Genomic DNA, 19,030 nt, shown 5'->3' with positions numbered 1-19,030 from the left:
TCTAGCTGGGGAGCTGGGGGAGGGGGCTTGGGAAGGGACTGGAGGACTGAGGCCGCCGTTCTGGGAGCGGGTCCGAGGGGGTAGCGGTGGGCGGGCCAAGTCCTCAGGCTGTTATTTGGTGGACCTGGCCTGCCTTTTTCCCCCGGAGTCCTCCGCCCATCAGCGCCCCATTTTCCCGACAGCTTCCAGTTCCCCACCGCACTCACCTCAGCCCTTGACCTCGTGCCCCTGCCATCCCGCAACTTTGCAGCTCAACCTCCATCCCCCCGTCCTTCCGTGCTTCGCTTCCTCCTTTCTCTTCCGTAGCCTGCGCCCCCGGCTTCTCCTCGTCTGCCTTCCATAAACCTGGATCGCCCACAAGGTTGTGGTCCGGGTGCCTGCACCATCCCCGCACCCACACACAAAGAACTACCCCCCGACCCCGACCCCGACCCCGACCCCGACCCGACCCCGCCGCCACAACTCCATCCACCGGCACACTACGCGCACCAAAGCCTTCGGCTGCGGAAGCCGACGGCGCGTTGGGCCCCTGTGTCGTCAAGGGCCAGGAGCAAAGGTAACCCGGGGAGCCCGGGACCCCGCGTGTGGGCGTGGGCGGCGCGGCAGCTCGGGCGGGGCTCCCGGCCGTCCCCGCCTCGGAGGTGGGTCCCTGCAGCTTGGGGCTGCGCCCGGGGCGGGAGAGCAGGTCCACCGCCGGGTTGGGGCGGCCCCTCGCCAGCAGGAGACCGCCCGCCCTTAGCCTGGCTTTCCAGGTTCCCAGTGTTATTTGAACTCCCGTTCAAAATGTCAGCTCTGTGGCTGAGGTTTAAACCGTGCAGGAGAGCTCCCTGGTCGACGCCTTTTCCAGCTGCAGGGAAGCAGAGTTGACGCTGAGACATATTACCAAACACCTGGCTGCCCTTGGCTGGAAAGGGCCACAGGATGGAGAAAGGCTTTGATAAAGCTTGTTGAAAGGTATAAAGCTTAGTGTGGACTCTTTGGAGAATCACCAGCACAGAAAACTGATTTATCTCCGTTTGAATTATTAGTAGGTACCATGTTTATCTTCACTGCTACATAACCGTGGTTTGTGAGTACTTTTTCCTAAAGTAGGCTCTGCCCCTGGCATGGGGCTTGAACTCATGATCCCGCTGAGATCGAGCTTCATGCGCATGCTCTACCAACTGAGCCAGCCAGGCAGACCTACTTTAAATCTTTAAAGTTTGGGGCAACTTGGCCAAATATGGGAAAATGCTGAGACAGATCCAGACTATTTACTTTATTCTACCTGTATTTTTAGGCTACTATTAAGTGTGCATTGCTTAGCTTGTGAAATACCTGGCAAACCATTCAAGTAGGTTATTAGGTATTATAGACAAGAAATAAAAAGTTCTTTGAACACCATATCATGATTATGGGGACCATGATGTTAGAGATCATTTCTATTTGTTGGGATCTCAAAGTACCATTCTCAAACCCAAGATGAGAAAACATTCAGGACTGTTGGAAATGAACTTGAGAGAAATTTTACACCTTGAATGGAATATGGAAATTTTCCACCTTGCAATAGTAAACTCTGAAATCCTGGTATCTTTATAATTGATGTGTTTTTAAAATACTAAATTGCTTACTTAATCCTTCTGTCTAGGTTCCTATGTTGACTAGTTGAAACATATGAGTATGGCCTTCTACAGTTATAAAACAATCTTATCTATTGCCCGAACAAGGTAAGCCATGGAATACCCTCTTCCCCTGCAATATTTTTATGAACTTTCTTCTAGATGAAAAAGATATATGTAAAAGGATAGGCTTGTTCCACAACAAATTAAATCTCTATTGGCTTTAACTATACTGATTTTTAGGAAGCTGACATTTTATTGTATTTAAACTTAACCCAAATTTTCTATGTGCTTTAGAACTCAGGCTGAGTAATTTTGTAGATGTATGGCACAGCAAAGAGAGAAGGTGTAATGGTTTTAGAGTGACACTTCTGTAATTGATGAATGTAGTGTGAAGCCTTTAGATATAAAAATGAGTCAAATGGCTGGCAAACAAGCCAGTCCTAGGGCACATACCTATCCTAGTAGGGTCTGTTATCACTTATTTATTACAAAGAATATTATTGAGAACTTACTATGTTCCAGATACATTGTACATTTTCTCTTTTGGCCCTTCAAAAAGTGTTTTATCTTGGCGTGCTTCAAAAACAGCCTGAAAGAATGGAAAAGCCATCTCTTTGCCAGAAGAAATGTCTTTGCCAGGAACTTCTTTGCCTAGATGGGTCTTATTTTTATTTTCAAACAATGTGATGTGCTAATTTAACTGAAGATTGTGAGCTGTTGCAAAACGAGAATATAGAGATCCCTGGCTTAGGGTGCCCAATTTTAATCCTTATTCCTAACAGTCTTGAGGAATCATAGGTGAAGGGTATTTCTGCCAAAGATGCCTCTCATATGAGGGAGTCCATGGGCACTACACAGACAAAGCGGTATTATATGTGGTTGGTTAATCCCCACAGAGGCGATGAAGTGTTTTGTTCAAGCAATATTCCTGTTAGCAGAATAACCAAAGATGCAAGTGTTCCACCTGTTTTATGATAGCAGATAAAGAGAACACTTTGAAACACAACCATGGGGGGAAAATGTTTGCTTTTAGATTTTTAAATATATAGTTGCAGAGTTTTGTGCTCGTGTCAGCAGCACATACACTAAAATTGGAACAGTGCAGAGAAGATTGGCATGGCCCTTGAGCAAGAATAGTTGCAGAGTTTCTAACTTGTAACATAGCAATTATTTTTGGTAATTAACTTTTTAATAATTCTCATAGAGTATATCATTCAACCATAAAGCACACTGTTCTTTAACAGGGGTAAAAAGTTGTATTTCACTCATTAATGAATATCCTCTGCTTTTAAAATACAGGCTTAACAACCATTGTTTATTTTGACTAGATAAAATATCTATTTCTTTCATTTTTAATTTTGTAATAGTATGTGCTCAACTCAGAGGATGTTGCTCTTTATTCCAGATTCCCTAGCTATTTTGTCCATCCTACCAGTTCTTCTTATTCCCCATCATTTGCATATCTTCACTTGCCAGATTCTCATTTAAGTAAAACATATATGAAGAACTATGTAAGCAAGAAGTACTCCTACCCTAATCAGTCAGGCAATAAAGTACTTTACTTACGAACTAGAATAATACAAAAGTTACACACGTCAACTTGCTGGTTACAAGAAGTCCCTGGTAAACCCCAGCTGGATCAAACCCCAAAAAAGCCACAGGTGACAAGCCCTCAGCCCTCAAAAGGAACTGGCACAAAGATTAAGGAAGAAAAGCGATCTTATAGACAAAGAATTATGGATGAACTGAAATATTATTACAATGGATTCTACTTGCTATGGATTGACACCAAAGTTGCTGCCAGGATGGTTTGGAGGCTGCTGCATGGACAGGTGCTGACCAGACGAGAAAGACGAAGGGTAGGTGAGAATCATTTGAGAAAGAAAAAGTTAAAAATGAACTATTTGGGAACCAAGTTTTAAACTCATCTTAAAACCCCAAAGTAGGAATAGTAACTGATGGTGAGAACCAGAGTTTCTTGTTTATCTGAAACTGATGAACTGTACAGCTTTAGGCAAGATTCTCAAGATTTGTGTATATTTACCCATAAAATGGTTATAATTGTGTTTTCTAATCTCCCCCAAAGAGTTGAGAAGCTTCAGGTTTGACCTGTGCACCTGAAATAGAAACTACTGCTAATATGTTAAGCATATACATTTGAAAAATCAGTTTTTAACAGATACTGTGCTATTCAGGTACAGACCCCTGACATAGATGAAAGCTAACAATAAATAATGCCAGCAATATTTTTTGACTGTCATAGATTTCCTTGAAGATATCCCAAAGGTGTTACTTTAGGGCGATTGTGAAGAGGAAGACCCTACCTTTCCATTTTATTAACAGCTGCAGAAGATCTGTCTAGGGTTTAACACTTTAACAACCAAGGCAGGCTTTTTTGATTTCGTATTTTTGGTTTGGTCATGTCCTGAAATAATGAATACTGCATATGCATTTAATTCTTTAGCTCTTGAGGACTTGTGCCGATTTTTTCCGCCTGGTTCCATTTATGGTGTTCATAATTGTACCCTTCATGGAATTCTTATTACCAGCATTTCTGAAATTCTTCCCAGAGATGTTACCATCAACTTTTGAAAGTGAATCCAAAAAGGTATGTAGGGTTTTTTTAACTTAAAAAAAAAATAATGGACTTTATTCTTCAGTTTTTAAGTTTATAGAAAAATTGAGCAGAAAGTATAGAGGGTCCCCAGAAACTCCCCACATTTCCCCTATTACTAACATCTTGCATTTGTGTGATCTATTTGTTACAATTAAAGAACCAATATCTAGATACTATTAATTAAGTCTCATATTTTACATTAGGCTTCACTGTGTTGGGTTTGAAAAATGCAAAATGTCATGGTATCTACCATCACACCATCATACAGAATAGTTTCACTGCCCTAAAAATGCCCTATATGTCATCTGTTGTTCCTTCTACCTCCTCCAACCAGTGGCAGCCACTGATCTTTTAACTGTCACCATAGTTTTGCCTTTTCCAGGATGTCATATAGTTGGAATCATACAGTGTGTAGTCCTTTCATGGCTCATTTCTATCGCTGTCTAATATTTTATTGAATGGATATACCACAGGTTGTTCATCTGTTCACCTGTTGAAGGATACCATGGTTGATTCCAGTTTTTGGCAATTATGAATAAAGCTGCTATAACTATCTGTGTGCAGGTTTTTTTTTTATTTGGATTGCTAAATACATAGAAAAGTAATAACTGATAAGACTATGTTTAGTTTTTTTTTTTTAAGATTTTATTTATTTATTTATTTATTTATTTATTTATTTATTTATTTATTCATGAAAGACATGGAGAGAGGCAGAGACACAGGCAGAGGGAGAAACAAGCTCCATGCAGGGACCCTGACATGGGACTTGATCCCGGGACTCCAGGATCATGCTCTGGGCTGAAGGCAGATGCTCAACCACTGAGCCACTCAGGAGTTCCATATGTTTAGTTTTGTAAAAAAAATAAATTGTCTTCCGAAGTAGCTATACCATTTTTATTCCCACAGCAATGAGAGTTCCTGTAGCTCTATATCTTCATCGGCATTTAGTATTGTCAGTGCTTTGAATATCAGCCATTCTGAAGGTGTAAAGTGATATCTCATTGTTATCTTAGTTTACAAGTCTCTGATGATGTATGATATTGAGCATTTTTTCATATGCTTGTTTGCCATCTGTATATCTTTGGGAATGTATCTGTCTTTTGCCTACTTTTTTTTTTTTCTTTTAAGATTTTATTCATTCATTCATGGCACTGAGAGAGAGAGACAGGCAGAGACACTGGCAGAGGGAGAAGCAGGCTCCATGCAAGGAGCCCAACGTGGGACTCGATCCTGGATCTCCAGGATCAGGCCCTGGGCTGAAGGCGCTAAACCGCTGAGCCACCAGGGCTGCCCTTTTGCCTACTTTTTAATGGAGTTGTTCATTTTCTTATTGCTGAGTTTTAGGAATTCTTGGTATATTTGAATACAAGCCCTTTAGCAGATATGTATCTTGTAAATATTTTCTCACAGCCTTTGGCCTGTCTGTTCTCTTATCTGTCTTTCACAGAGCCACTGTTTTTGATTTTAATCAAATACAAGTTATCAGCTTTTGTTTTTTGGGGGTTTTTTTGGATCATGCTTTTGGTGTTGTATCTAAAAACTCACTGTCAACCTAAGGTCACCTAGGTTTTCTCCTACTTTTTCTTTTCTTTCCTTTTTTTCCTTTCTTCTCTTTCTTTCAATTCTAAGTAGGTTTCACACTCCATGTAGGGCTTGAACTCACATGGTCAGCCAGCCAGGCACCCCTCCTATATTTTCTTCTAGAAGTTTTATAGTTCTGAGTTTTTGCTTTTTTTTTTTTTTTTTAAGATTTTATCTATTCATTCATGAGAGACACACAGAGAGAGAGAGAGAGAGGCAGAGACAGAAGACAGAAGCAGGCTCCATGCTGGGAGCCAACACGGGACTTGATCCCAGGACTTGATCCCAGGACTGCAGGATCACGCCCCACGCCAAAGGCAGGCGCTAAACCGCTGAGCCACCCAGGAATCCCCTAGTTCTGAGTTTTAAACTTAAGTCTATTAGGGCAGCCCCTGTGGCGCAGCGGTTTAGCGCCGCCTGCAGCCCGGGGCGTGATCCTGGAGACCCTGTATTGAGTCCCACGTCAGGCTCCCTGCATGGAGTCTGCTTCTCCCTCTGCCTGTGTCTCTGCCTCTCTCTCTCTCTCTCTCTCTCTCTCTGCATCTCTGTGAATAAATAAATAAGTAATCTTAAAAAATTTTTTAAAATATTTCTTAAAAAAATAAACTTAAGTCTATTATCCATTTTGAGTTAATTTTGGTGAGAGGTGGAACATCAGAGTCGAGAGTAATTTTTTTCTTTTTTGCATATGGATACCATGTTTCTCTAGCATCATTTGTTGAAAATCTACTCCCTTTCCAATGAATTTTAACTTGTTTTTCACCATTAAAAAATAAAGAAAAGAGAAATCAACTGTTATTGCAGTGACTAGCTGAGTAGTAGGCATGATTTAGCCAGACCCTTTCATGCGTAAGAGTATCCTAGAGAAGCAGGGTCTTCATTGGATGGTCACTGTGAAGGTGGTGGGCTGGAAAAACTAAGGTGGTCCCCTTCATTCTTTCCATTCTGTGCCACTCTACTGGACAGAGATCTGAAGGCACAAACACATAATGAGAGGACAACCAGGATAGCTTTTATATCAGATTGGGTAATGTTTCATAGAAGAAGTAACTATGCAACAGAGACTAGAAGAATGGTAGAGTTTTGCCACAGCATCTGAAAGGCTTTCTGGATAGAACAAGTAGCACTTAAAATGGCTTAATTGTGTGAAAAAGTGTGACATAATCTGAGGCACTTAGTGCTTCTTTGTGGTTGAAGCAGAGAATACAAGGGGATCAATGGTGGAAAGATGAGACAAAATTGATGTGTTGGGGTCAGGTTGGAAAGTGTCTACCACTCTAAGGAATTTAGACTTTGCCTTTGACCATGGTGAATAATGGAAGATAAATTTAAGCAGAGGGTGGGTAACATGATTAGATCATATTTTAGAAAAAGTGATTTTGCTGGCTAAAAGGATTGAAGAGGGCAGAGCCAAAGGAGGACAACCGGCTGGTGTGCTATTACAGTAGCACAGGAGAGAGAGGATTAAATTATGAAAGTGGCATTAGGAATAAAAACTTGAAGATACATCTGAGATACAGGTAAGGGATAGAATCATATTGCAATATTTAACTGGCAGTGGTTTAGTTTACTTACATTTAAAGTAATCAGGACCTAGAATTAATACCATGGGATTCCAAGGAATGTGTTCATGAATGCAGGAAGTTGAGGGAATAGAATAAGTGATTTATCTAAAGATTCCTCTTTCTTCAGCACCACTCATTCCCCAAACATACATACACACACATCATGGCCACAGTTTTAGAAAATACATTCTCTTTTTCTTTCCATGAACTAAAGCAAATGAGAAAATGAGAGAGGGCAGCCCCGGTGGCGCAGTGGTTTGGCACCGCCTGCAGCCTGGGGTGTGATCCTGGAGACTTGGGATCAAGTCTGACATCGGGCTCACTGCGTGGAGCCTGCTTCTCCCTCTGCCTGTGTCTCTGCCTCTCTCTCTGTGTGTCTATGAATAAATAAATAAAATCTTTGAAAAAAAAAGAAAGAAAATGAGAGACACTGGTGGTTGTGGAGGAAAGGAGGTCATAGGAGAGGGGATAGGAGGAAGCAGAACTTTCTATTTACATCAGATCAGAGCACCTCTACATTTTTCTTTCATAGTACTTATACTTTAATTTGTGGAATTACTGAATTATCATTAGTCACTAATGTTTGTCTTTCCTATTAGACTAGAAGTCCCATGAGGGTAGGAATTCTTACCTGTTTTTGTTCATTTTATCCCCAGCACCTAGTACAAGGTAGATGCTCAATAAATAAATGAATAGATGAATGAATATAGTTGTTATGGATATAGTGATTAATGGATATAGTGATTGAATGGGTTCTAATGATGGTATTGCCATTGTCATTGAATGATTTTTTTGGTTGAGTTTTCTAAGATCTTTCTAAAAATTAATGATTGCTATGATTGGCTGATCATTGGAATCTCTTGGGCAACTTAAAAATACAGAGAATCCTATTCCTCTCCATTCCCCTGAGTCCTGACCATGGTTATTTTTTTTTAAAGATTTATTTATTTTACTTTATTAAAGATTTTATTTATTCATGAAGGACACACAGAGAGAGGCAGAGACACAGGCAGAGGGAGAAGCAGGCTCCCCATGGGAGCCAAAGGCAGATGCTCAACCACCGAACCATCCAGGCATCCCAAGATTTATTTATTTGAGAGAGAAAGAGAGAGAGAGAGAGAACTAGTGGGAGGGGCAGAGAGAGAAGGAGAGAGAATCCCAAGCAGACTCTGCACCGAACACAGAGCCTGATGCAGGGCTCAATCTCATGACCATGGGATCATGACCCAAGCCAAAACCAAGAGATGAATGCTTAACTGACTGTGCCACGCAGGAGTCCCTGACCATGATTATTTTGAAAATGCTATCACACCACCTTTCTGATAATGGGGATTTAGAAATACTTGTCAACAATGTGTCTTAAGTGTATATGTTTAAGGGGTGCCTGACTGCTTCTCAGTAAAGCATGCAACTCTTGATCTTGGGACTATGAGTTCAAGCCCTACCTCAAGAGTAGAGATTACTTTAAAAATAAATAAATAAATAAATAAATAAATAAATAAATAAATAAATGGAATGTACATTTATTTTTCTTTTGTTTAGTGCTTTGTTCCTGGTATAACACTTAACTCAGTGTTAATTGTATGTTTTGTACTAAAACTGTATGCTACTCTAGCATAGAGTTAATTTCCTAGTTTTCTTTGTGGCACACACAAAATCTGGGGGCACTCTAGGACTGGGGGCTGGCTCAACTAGCAGCCTACATGTTTATACCAGGCTAAGAGATAGTATCTCATTTTCTTATAAAAAGATTTTATTTATTTATTCATGAGAGACACACAGAGGCAGCAATACAGGCAGAAGGAGAAACAGGCTCCCTATGGGGAGCCCAGTGTGGGACTCCATCCCAAGACCCTGGGATCACGACCTGAGCCAAAGGCAGACGCTCAATCACTGAGCCACCAGGGAGCCCCATAGTATCTCATTCTATGTAATGACAAAGCCTCCCATTGAGGGGACATTTTGGATCTATCAAATACTTATGGTCATTGTATTAGTAATAAATAAAAGGTAAGATTAAGAAGTTAAATTGCAATTAGAGGCTACTTTTTATTTGTTCTGGTTCTCACAAAACCTATTTAACTAGGTCTGAAAATGATATTAACATGCAATAATATTAACATGCAAAATAATATTAACAATAACAAGGTGACAGTTCTTTTCCTCTCATCTTTATGAAGTTGTAATCACAAAGGATTGATTAACTTTCTCCTCTTTGTTATTAAGGAGGAAAAACAGAAAAAGAAAATGGCTGCAAAGTTGGAACTAGCAAAATTTCTTCAAGAAACAATTACAGAAATGGCAAGGAGGAACAGGGCCAAGCTGGGAGACGCCTCCATACAGTTCTCATCCTATGTCAAACAGGTGTCAGTCTCTTGTGTAACACCAAACAACTTCTAGGCTGGCAGTTCCATGAACAATTCACGTCATCATGGATCTGCCAAATTGTTCACAGCCTCTGACTTGCAAATGTCTAAGTTATACGCCTACAACATTGCAAACATTTATGGTAGTTTGCAGAAAAACCTACCTTAAAGCAGTCATCTATTGAAGACATTGATAACTTCTTGGAAAGAATGGTAGATTTTGAGTGAAACTTTTGAACTACTCCTGATTTTTCAGTCGACTTGGGCTGACTTGGACAGATTTCTTTACGTCTCTTGGTACCATGAGGCCCATTTCCAGACATAATATAGAATCTATGAACGTGTGTCTTTGATGTGTCTTTCAAATAGTCTACAGGGAAGGTTCAATTAAGAATACATGCTATAATTTTTTAAAAGATTTATTTCTTTATTTTAGAAAGGGAGAGAGTGTGTGTGCATGAAGGACAGAGGGAGGGAGAGAATGTCAAGCAGATTCTCCTCTAAGTGCGGAGCCCAGCGGGGGGCTTGATCTCACGACCCATAAAATCATGACCTGAGCCACCCAGATGCCCCATGAAATACATTTTACTTAACCTCTTTGTTTCACTACCTAGGTCCAGACAGGCCACAAGCCCAGCACAAAGGAGATAGTTCGCTTTTCCAAACTATTTGAGGATCAGCTAACCCTGGAGCACCTAGATCGACCTCAGCTGGTTGCCCTTTGCAAGCTGCTAGAATTGCAGTCCTTTGGAACCAACAATTTGCTCCGCTTTCAACTTCTGATGAAACTAAAGTCTATAAAAGCAGATGATGAAGTAAGATCTGAACTGTAGCCGTAGGGAATTAGCAAGGCATGGGAGATCCCTTAGGATAGCTTTGTGATAAAATGTAGTATCTTCTCTTAGATCTACTCATGGACTGGTTCTGGCAAACCATTGAGTAGTTTAAACAATCATTACCATGACAACTTGAACCCAGATTACTCATTTTAGGAGTTGTTTGCTGTTCTCTGACGCATTTTCTGGAGAATGCCCTCATTAGCAGTTAGTGATTTAGTAATCTAAATCAGTTAGGACCCACTAGGAAGGAACAGCAGCCCCAGAGGTTCCTGAGTCTTCCCTTGCTAAGGACAGTGCTCTACCCCCACATCTCAGCTCCCCTTCCTCAGAGCTGGTGCCAAAGTAAATATTCTGCTGGGTAAGTTAGCCCGATAAGAAGGGGTGGCAGCATGTAATGCAGGGAGGGAAAACAGAGCCTAGATATCTTATAGAGGAAAGGCATTATAGCTACTAATTAGACTCCTTAAAAAATGGAAAGAATGGTTCTTGAATCAGAATCAGCTGCTTTAAAGCTTTCTGCCTAAAGGAGCAAGATTCCCAGAACTGAGAAAGCCTGATCCCTGTGGCCTCATTTAGATTTCAGCTATTGCTTTCAGAATTTTGGAATAAACAATAGTGGTCCCAGAAGTACCATAGTTTTGGGTCACACCAAGCAGAGACTTTGTTATATTGAGAAAGTTTTGTGGACCAGAGTTATGGCCATTCCTGGATGGAGGTAGGGGGATGGTAAGGGAAGGGGGATACTGGGACACACAACAAACGGTACACTGAAAACTTTTCGCGCAGAATATTTTCTAATGAATCCTAAAGCTGCCATGAAGGGGAAATGCAAATCAAGAGGGAAGAGGATTACTTTGGTGACAAAGTGTTGCAGAGGAGTTCTGTGACTATTTCTGATATTATTAATACCTGTCGGTAGGATTCCCTTCATTTCAACTGCTGAACCATTAGAGGACAGTCTGATGTGAAAGCATCAGATTTGGTGTTTCCTCTGATTTGTCGGAATTTTGGATTTGGTAGAATTGGAACCAAAAGATCCAATACCATTCCCTCCCTTGCTTTCAGGTAATTGCGAGAGAAGGGGTGAGTGCTTTGAGCGTGTCAGAACTGCAGGCTGCCTGCAGGGCTCGAGGGATGAGATCCCTGGGTCTCACAGAAGAGCAACTGAGACAGCAGCTCACAGAGGCAAGTTGCAGCTCTCCTGGGCCCTTTTCACTAGAACTCTGTCCCCTGCAATGTGTAGACCTCATTTTGTGATTTCTACTTTGCAGGCGAGCCATCCCACCTAATTTGCCTCATTTAAATGTGGGACACTGAAGAAGCTAGATTTGTTTTTGATGGAGACAGGGTATCTATTAGTTTTCTTTCTTTTTTAATTTAAATTTTACTTAATTAACATACAGTGCAATATTGGTTTTTGGAGTAGAATTCAGTGATTCATCACTTACATACAATACCTAGTGCTCATTATAGTAAGTGCCCTCCTAATACCTGTTCCCTATCTAGCCATCCCCCCTGCCCCCCAACCTTCCCTCCATCAACCCTCAGTTTGTTCTCTGTCTTTAAGAGTCTGTTATGGTTTGTTTCCCTCTCTCCTTTTTTCTTCCCTTCCCATATGTGCATCTGTTTTCTTTCTTAAATTCCACATATGAGTGAAATCATAGGGTATTTGTCTTACTCTGACTTACTTTGCTTGGCATTATACCCTCTAGCTCCATCCTCGTCATTGCAAATGGCAAGATTTCATTCTTTTTGATGGCTGAGTAATATTCCAGTGTGTGTGTGTGTTTGTTTGTGTGTGTGTGTGTATAATACATCTTTTTTATCTTATCAGCCAGGGGACATTTGGGCTCTTTCCATAATTTGGCTATTGTTGATAATGCTGCTACAAACATCAGGGTCCATGTATCCCTTCGAATCCATTGCTGCATAAAAACCTACCACAAGCTTAGTGGCTGGGAACAGCACCCACGTATTAGCTTACAAGTTCTTTCGGTCAGAAGTACAGGCTGTGTTTTCTTTGGAGGCTCCAGGGGAAGACTCCACTTCCAGGTTCATTCAGTTTGTTGGCTGAATTTAATTTCTTGCAGCTGTAGGACTGAAGTCCCATATCCTCACTGGCTGTCAGCCCCAAGCTACTCAGCCCTGAAGGCGACCTGCATTCCTTACCTCTAGGCCCTGTCCATCTGCAAAGCCAGCAATGAAGAGCTGCTCATACATCAACCCCCATCCCCACCATAGGCTTCACATCTCAGACTCCCCCTCCCTTTTTGACCTCTAGCTCCAGATTTAAAGGCCTCATGTGATTAGGCAAGACCTACTCAAATGACTTCCTACTTTGAGGTCTACTGACTTGAGACCCTAATTATATCTGCAAAATCCCTCACAGCAGCACCTAGATTAGGGTTTGAATAACTGGAGAGAAGATGTGGGTACACTAGGGACTAGGAATTTTGGACCACCTTATAATTCTGCATACTCTAGGTATTTTAAGGGCCCCGCTAAAATCTTGAATCCAAGGCCTACCATTTGTGAGTCCATCTGGAGGTCTAAACCTTGCCTGGTGGCTCTCCTGGGATTACTTTCCAAGTTTGTACCCCCAGCCAATGTAAAGTGTTAGCTTTGGCAAAGATGTTTAATATTTTCCTACTGACAACATGTTTTAACTAAGAGCATCAATGTTGTGGGGTTTTTTTAGATTTTATTCATTCATTCATTCATTCATTCGAGACACAGAGAGAAAGAAAGGCAGAGACACAGGCAGAGGGAGAAGCAGGCTCCATACAGGGAGCCCGATGTGGGACTCGATCCTGGGTCTCCAGGATCACACCCTGGGCTGAAGGCGGCGCCAAACTGCTGAGCCATCTGGGGGGGCCCTGTTTTTTTTTTTTTTTTTTTTTAAGATTATTTATTTTGGGCAGAGAGAACACATGCTTTTGTGAGTTGGGAGGGGCAGAGGGAGAGAATCTTAAGTGGACTCCCTGCTGAGCATGGAGCCTCAATGCAGGGCTCCATCCCACAACCCGTGAATTTATGACCTGAGCCCAAACCAAGAGTTGGATGCTTGACCAACTGAGCCACAGATGCTTCAAAGCATCAATGTATTTCAAAGGAGTAACTCCTATTCAAATTTCTTTTTTATGTGTGGGACCTGCTCTGGCTGGTAGATGAACATATTGTAGAGAAAGTTTCTTGAAATCATTTATTTCTTGAACATAGAGTATTAAGTGGGTTCATACTATCAGATAGATTTCTTGAAAGAGTGTGCCATTTTTAGCACAAAGGAGTGAGGATTCTAATCCAACAGTATAAAAAAAAATAATCCAACAGTATGATATTCAGCACTATATATTATTCAGAAATTCCTGTGTTAGGATACAGGCAGGCATTTCATAGAAAGGAAAACCTAAAATGATAATCATATGAAACATCTTAACTTCATAATAAGATCAATTAAAACTGAGATATCACATTCACCTATTATGTTGGCAAAGATCAATTTGATAACACTACGTGGTTGAGGGTTGGGGAGAGAGACATTCACACATTGCTGATAAAAATCTCCATGGAATCTTTCAAAATTTAAAAATACATTTACTTTGACCTAGAAATTTCACTTGTGCATATATCTATAAGATTATCCATTGCAGGGACGCCTGGGTGACTCAGTGGTTGACCGGCTGCTTTTAGCTCAGGATGTGATCCCAGGGTCAGGGATTGAGTCCTGCATCAAGTTCCCCACAGGAGCCTACTTCTCCCTCTGCCTATGTCTCTGCCTCTTTCTGTGTGTCTCTCATGAATAAATAAAATCTTTTTTTTTAATAAATAAAATCTTAAAAAAAAGATTATCCATTGCAGTACCATTTATAATAGCAAAAGATTGGAAACGGCCTAAAGTTTATAAATAGGAGAATAATCAAATTATGTCATTTCTGTGCAACAATGGAATCCTTTAAGGATGGTTAAAAAGGAGGCAGCTCTACAGCTACTGATATTAATCAATCTCCAAGATATTTCAGTGAAAAAAAAGCAAAGGACAGAACAGTGTGTATATATCACCCTTACGTAAAGATGAAAAACATATAATGGTGTGTTCATATATGCATAGGTTATCTCTGAAGATTATATAAGGAATTGGTATCAGTGGTTGCTTCTGGGAAGGGAAACAGGGTAGGAGTAGAAGTGGGGTTTATTGTTATTGATTACATTTTATTTACTTTTTGAATTTTTTCTCTTGTGCATGTATTATCTATCAGTTTTTTGAAAAGCTTGGTTATTTTGGTACTTGAAAATTAAATCATTCTCATTTTAATGTTTATTTCTTTGGTTATGAGTGAGGCTTACTTATTCTTTCCCCTTATCTGCTCTGTGTCTAAGAGAAGATATTTCACTACCTTGATCCACAATCGGTTTGAGAGCTTAATGGAACACTCCCTGTCCAACTCAGAGGATCCAGCTGTCTTGAGGGGGGTTGCAGAGTACAACCACTGATGCAGTAGCCAGGGGACTGGTGTTCTTACCCTGTCCTGCTGCTGGTTACCAGCATGTAAAGTTGTAAAACCAGGGAAGCAGTAGATGATTGTGGGTCATGTCTAGTTCTAATATTCTGAGATTGCCGTGTTTTGTTTTCCTCCCACTCTCCAGTGGCAGGACCTCCACCTGAAGGAGAATGTCCCTCCTTCTCTGTTGCTTCTGTCACGAACCTTCTACCTGATAGATGTGAAGCCAAAGCCAATTGAGATACCACTAAGTGGGGAGGTGAGTACCTGGGATCTGGATTTCCATAACGGGGGTGTCTCCACAGATGTCTTATTTCCTCTTGCAGTTAGGGTGGACATTTCTTTTGGACTGTCTTTTGGCATTTGGCCCAATTGGCTGTTTTGTTTGTTTGGTTGGAATTTTTTCTTTTTTAAGATTTTATTTATTTATTCATGAGAGAGGCATAGAGACAGAGACCTAGGCAGAGGGAGAAGCTGACTCCATGCAGGGAGCGCAATGAGGGACTCAATCCTGGGACTCCGGGATTATGCCCCGAGCCAAAGGCAGACACTCAGCCACTGAGCCACCCAGGCATCCCTGGCCCATTTGGCTTTAAAGTCTTTTTGAAATTCCTTAAAAAAAAAAAAAAAAAAAAAAAAAAAATCGTTAAAACTAGCTATAGGGCGGTTATTGTCTTTATCTCAGCTCAATTTAGGAATCCAGTTTACTATTTCTCCTTAATTATCTAGTCTTCATTAGCAGACTGGTGTGTTTTTTTTTTTTTTCACCACTCTCTTTTGAGACTGAATGGTTCCTATTCTTTTGTGTCTATTTCATTTGTCTAGATTCCTATTAATTTTTAAGCAGTGAAAGGCCAATTTAGAATGTAAGCTTTTTGTCTTCCTTCCACTAACTTCCTTGATCATTTTTTGTTGCCTTTAATTCGGCAGCTTTTTTTTTGCCTCCTGATATTTTACCAAAAACTCGAGGATTGGCCCAATCACCAGAGCATCTTGCTCTGGATAGGGCCTTTCACTTCTCTACTTTGTGGCTTCATGTCTAAGTCAAGATCTGCATGAGCAAGAAAGGAGAGGCCATGGTGGAAGATGCTGGACATGTGGTTTAGTAAATTAAACTAAGTTCTCTGGAGTGGGGACCAGTCATTTTTAATTTAGTTATGCTAGTGATTCCTTGGACAAGCCAAGGGAAATGATAAGAAGTCCAGCATGAAAAATGTACATCAGGGAATCTCCTCTTGTTTTGCCTTTCCATATTTCCAGAGACTAATTAGATTTGTGCTCTGCCTGGGAAGGAATCTAGGGAGAGTGGGAGCAATTCTGGAAGCCAGACCATCTTCTGAAAGGCAGTCTACCTTGTTCTTATTCTATGTTTGATTTTTCAGACAGACCAAATTTGTCATTCTTCAACTGCTCTCAGGAGCAAGGATATCTTGGAATAGTAAATATCTCAGGGCTGAATTATTCTAGAAGGGCATAAAGTCTTTATCCAGATGTTGCTTTCTGGAATGTTTGAGACAAAGACCTAGAAATTAAGAACAAAATGACAAGCTCCTAGGCACTTTATTGGTTGCTTTTTAAAAAAATCCATGTTTTTAAACTTATATTTTCTATATATACAAGATGAGAATAAGTAGCATGCTAGGATCTGTAAAGAATTTAGAGACATCAAGTTAAATATACTATAATTTAGAATATATGTAGCTCTTTTCCCTCCACAGTACACAAAGAAATTACTTAATTCCAAAGAGCAGTGATATATTTATTTTCAAATGTAATTATAATCCTTAAAGATAGGTGAGCTGGCTTTTCTAAAAACATATCACATATCTATTTTCCTCATGTTGCAGGAGCTTCTATTAAGCAGCACCTACCATTTTAATAAATGAGACAAATTTATCATTTATTTGACACCAAAAAAGATAAAGATATCAATTTTGACTAAGTTATATCAGTGCTATTAGAAGCTGATGAGCAATTGAGAAAAGGCAACTATTTTTTCCTCAGACTAAAAACAGGACGAGTATTGGCAGATCAGTAGCTTGTTAATAACTGAATCTTTTTTTAAAATTTATTTTTAAAATAATCTCTGCACCCAACATAGGGCTCGAACTCACAACTGAGTCGCATGCTCCACTGACTGAGCCAGCCAAGCTCCCCAACTGGGGATTTTCAATACTAGAATCTCATTAGAGTACAACTTTTACATAAAGGACACTGAAAACTCAAATACTAAGTTGCTACTTCAGGGACATATTTCATATGTTCTCACAAAGGGTATAGTTGGAAAAAGTTAGGGATTTAGTGAGTGAAAAGCAAATTGTGCTAGAAAGTATTGACTACTGTAGAAGTGCTTTTGAGTTTCAAGAATAGCAGAAAGCTTATGTTCGTATAAAATATTTCTCTTCCTAGTCTCCCATAACAGATACTCCTGTGGAATCACCTACTTCTCCTGAATCTAAAGAGACGCTGGTGGATTTAGCACCTCCACTGAAGGGAACTCAGGTTAGGCTATTACTTTTTCATTTGATTAATTAGGTTTAAAAATGAAAATAAGTTATCAATTTTTAACTCTTTTAATGAAACTGAATTTCAACACTATGGTGTTCTTTAATAAGGACTATTTATTGTACTATTAGATGTTTCTAAGAAAGGTCAATAGTTGGCTATATGTAATTAGGTTCCAGTTTTAGCCTCTTGAATTCTGTGCCAGAATATGTGGTTGTCACAAGTTCCTGGTGGTCACAGCAGTGTGACTATAGATCAAATAGCCATTTTGTTTTAAATCAGTAACCCAACTCTTAGTTCTGATGTTTAGGATGAAAAATTTATACAACTGCCACCAGTTCCATCATCATCCATAACACCAACACCTATTTCGTTACCTAAAGGACCCATCACTTCCGCTAAAGAAGCTGTAAGTATCTGAAAACAGAACATCTTTAGTCTCCAGTTATTTTTAAGGGCAGTGACAATCTAGAGTTGTAACTATTGCAAAACACAGCACACTTCTTCCTGTCATCCAAACAGGAAGTTGTAGGCTGAACTTTAGTTGTTTTATAACCACTACATTTTTAAAACTCAATTCTCCAAAAGCAAAAAAAACAAAAAACAAAAACACCTCCCAAAAAAAACCATTATCACCCAGTACAGTCGTGGATGAGGCCTAAACATGTGAAGTATAGAAGCTAATTACAATATAGGCAGATTCTTATTTTCTTTTGTGCCAGATGGAAATAGTTCCCATATGTTGTGTATTTCACACAGGCTTCAGATGTCAGGAAATATGAGCAGGAAAGCATTTTAAATCTTAAGAGAAATGTATGTAAATAAGAAATTACTTATCTATCCACTTTTCCCGTTTGGGTGAAAGAATTTGGGGCCAGAGCAGAAGGATGACACAAGTAAGTGGCAAGGGGGTCATGGGAGAGTTAGACTGACTGGCTTACTGGCCCAAGAAGGTCAAAGCAAAGAGAGCCAGCCAACACACAGACACCAGGGTCCTTGCTTGTAGGTCTTTTTAATTTTTATTATCGAGGTAAATTATGAACTTGGATTTGATTTTGTGGTCTGTCATTATTTGATTAATACAAAAAGGACTTCTAAACAGCTTTCAAGTCTCACTGTGAGCAGGGCCTAAAGTACTTATGTTTTGTACCTAGACACTCCAGGCCAAATCACAAAAGATAATGCAGAACAGCAAGGCTAGTTCAAAAGGAGCATAAGGACTACTGGAGGATGAAGCTCACTGTCCTCAGCTTCCTGCCCTCGGCGGTGGCCTCCATACAGGACTGCCCAGACCATCTGTCTGGTTGAAGCAGAGGATCAGCCATGTTGTCCTTGAGGCAGTCCTTTGAGGCCTTGTAACCATTCCAGATGATGTCAGCAGTGAGACCAAGTTCAGACCATTTAGAAATATAATTGCAAAGCCAACTTCCTCTGTACCATTATGTCATCCCACCAAA

At 40.3% G+C, this 19,030-nt stretch overlaps 2 protein-coding genes and 1 non-coding gene across 11 annotated transcripts in view; 2 read left to right on the top strand and 1 right to left on the bottom strand.

Annotated features, from left to right (window-relative positions):
- Window positions 1–357, bottom strand: part of NSD3 (nuclear receptor binding SET domain protein 3) — a 123,973-nt gene extending 123,616 nt beyond the window's left edge. Inside the window, exon 1 of the mRNA XM_038560048.1 lies at window positions 207–357. The gene's annotated coding sequence lies outside the window, so the exon portion shown is untranslated. The remainder of the gene's footprint in view (window positions 1–206) is intronic.
- LETM2 (leucine zipper and EF-hand containing transmembrane protein 2) lies at window positions 58–18,998 on the top strand. 9 transcript variants are annotated; one of them, XM_038560065.1, is made up of 11 exons: window positions 58–556; window positions 1,628–1,706; window positions 3,007–3,460; window positions 4,066–4,209; window positions 9,591–9,728; window positions 10,345–10,545; window positions 11,635–11,754; window positions 15,214–15,327; window positions 17,478–17,570; window positions 17,884–17,982; window positions 18,728–18,998. In XM_038560065.1, exons 2-11 carry the CDS (start codon window positions 1,654–1,656, stop codon window positions 18,788–18,790), a joined length of 1,479 nt encoding a protein of 492 aa, XP_038415993.1. In that variant the 5' UTR covers window positions 58–556; window positions 1,628–1,653; the 3' UTR covers window positions 18,791–18,998. The 9 variants fall into 9 exon arrangements, 8 of the variants coding, with proteins under 8 accessions (XP_038415993.1, XP_038415992.1, XP_038415994.1 ...); XM_038560064.1 differs by lacking the exon at window positions 58–556 and adding an exon at window positions 648–954; XM_038560066.1 differs by lacking the exon at window positions 58–556 and adding an exon at window positions 648–1,027 and having other exon boundaries at window positions 18,737–18,998.
- LOC119869663 lies at window positions 2,663–2,774 on the top strand. The gene has a single exon (XR_005371755.1). It is a non-coding gene; the product is annotated as a U6 spliceosomal RNA (small nuclear RNA).
- Window positions 18,999–19,030: the final 32 nt, after the last annotated feature.

Source organism: Canis lupus, chromosome 16 (assembly GCF_011100685.1).
Source record: "Canis lupus familiaris isolate Mischka breed German Shepherd chromosome 16, alternate assembly UU_Cfam_GSD_1.0, whole genome shotgun sequence".
Lineage (NCBI taxonomy): Eukaryota > Metazoa > Chordata > Mammalia > Carnivora > Canidae > Canis > Canis lupus.
The sequence above is the reverse complement of the archived record's forward strand: the minus strand, read 5'-3'. Positions and strand labels throughout refer to the sequence as shown.

Coding starts and splice junctions, on each gene's coding strand:
- LETM2 (XM_038560065.1), top strand. CDS start 1,654: ATGAGTATGGCCTTCTACAGTTATAAAACAATCTTATCTATTGCCCGA. Junction 17,571..17,883: donor CTCCACTGAAGGGAACTCAG/GTTAGGCTATTA, acceptor TCTGATGTTTAG/GATGAAAAATTTATACAACT. Junction 17,983..18,727: donor TCACTTCCGCTAAAGAAGCT/GTAAGTATCTGA, acceptor TTTTGTACCTAG/ACACTCCAGGCCAAATCACA.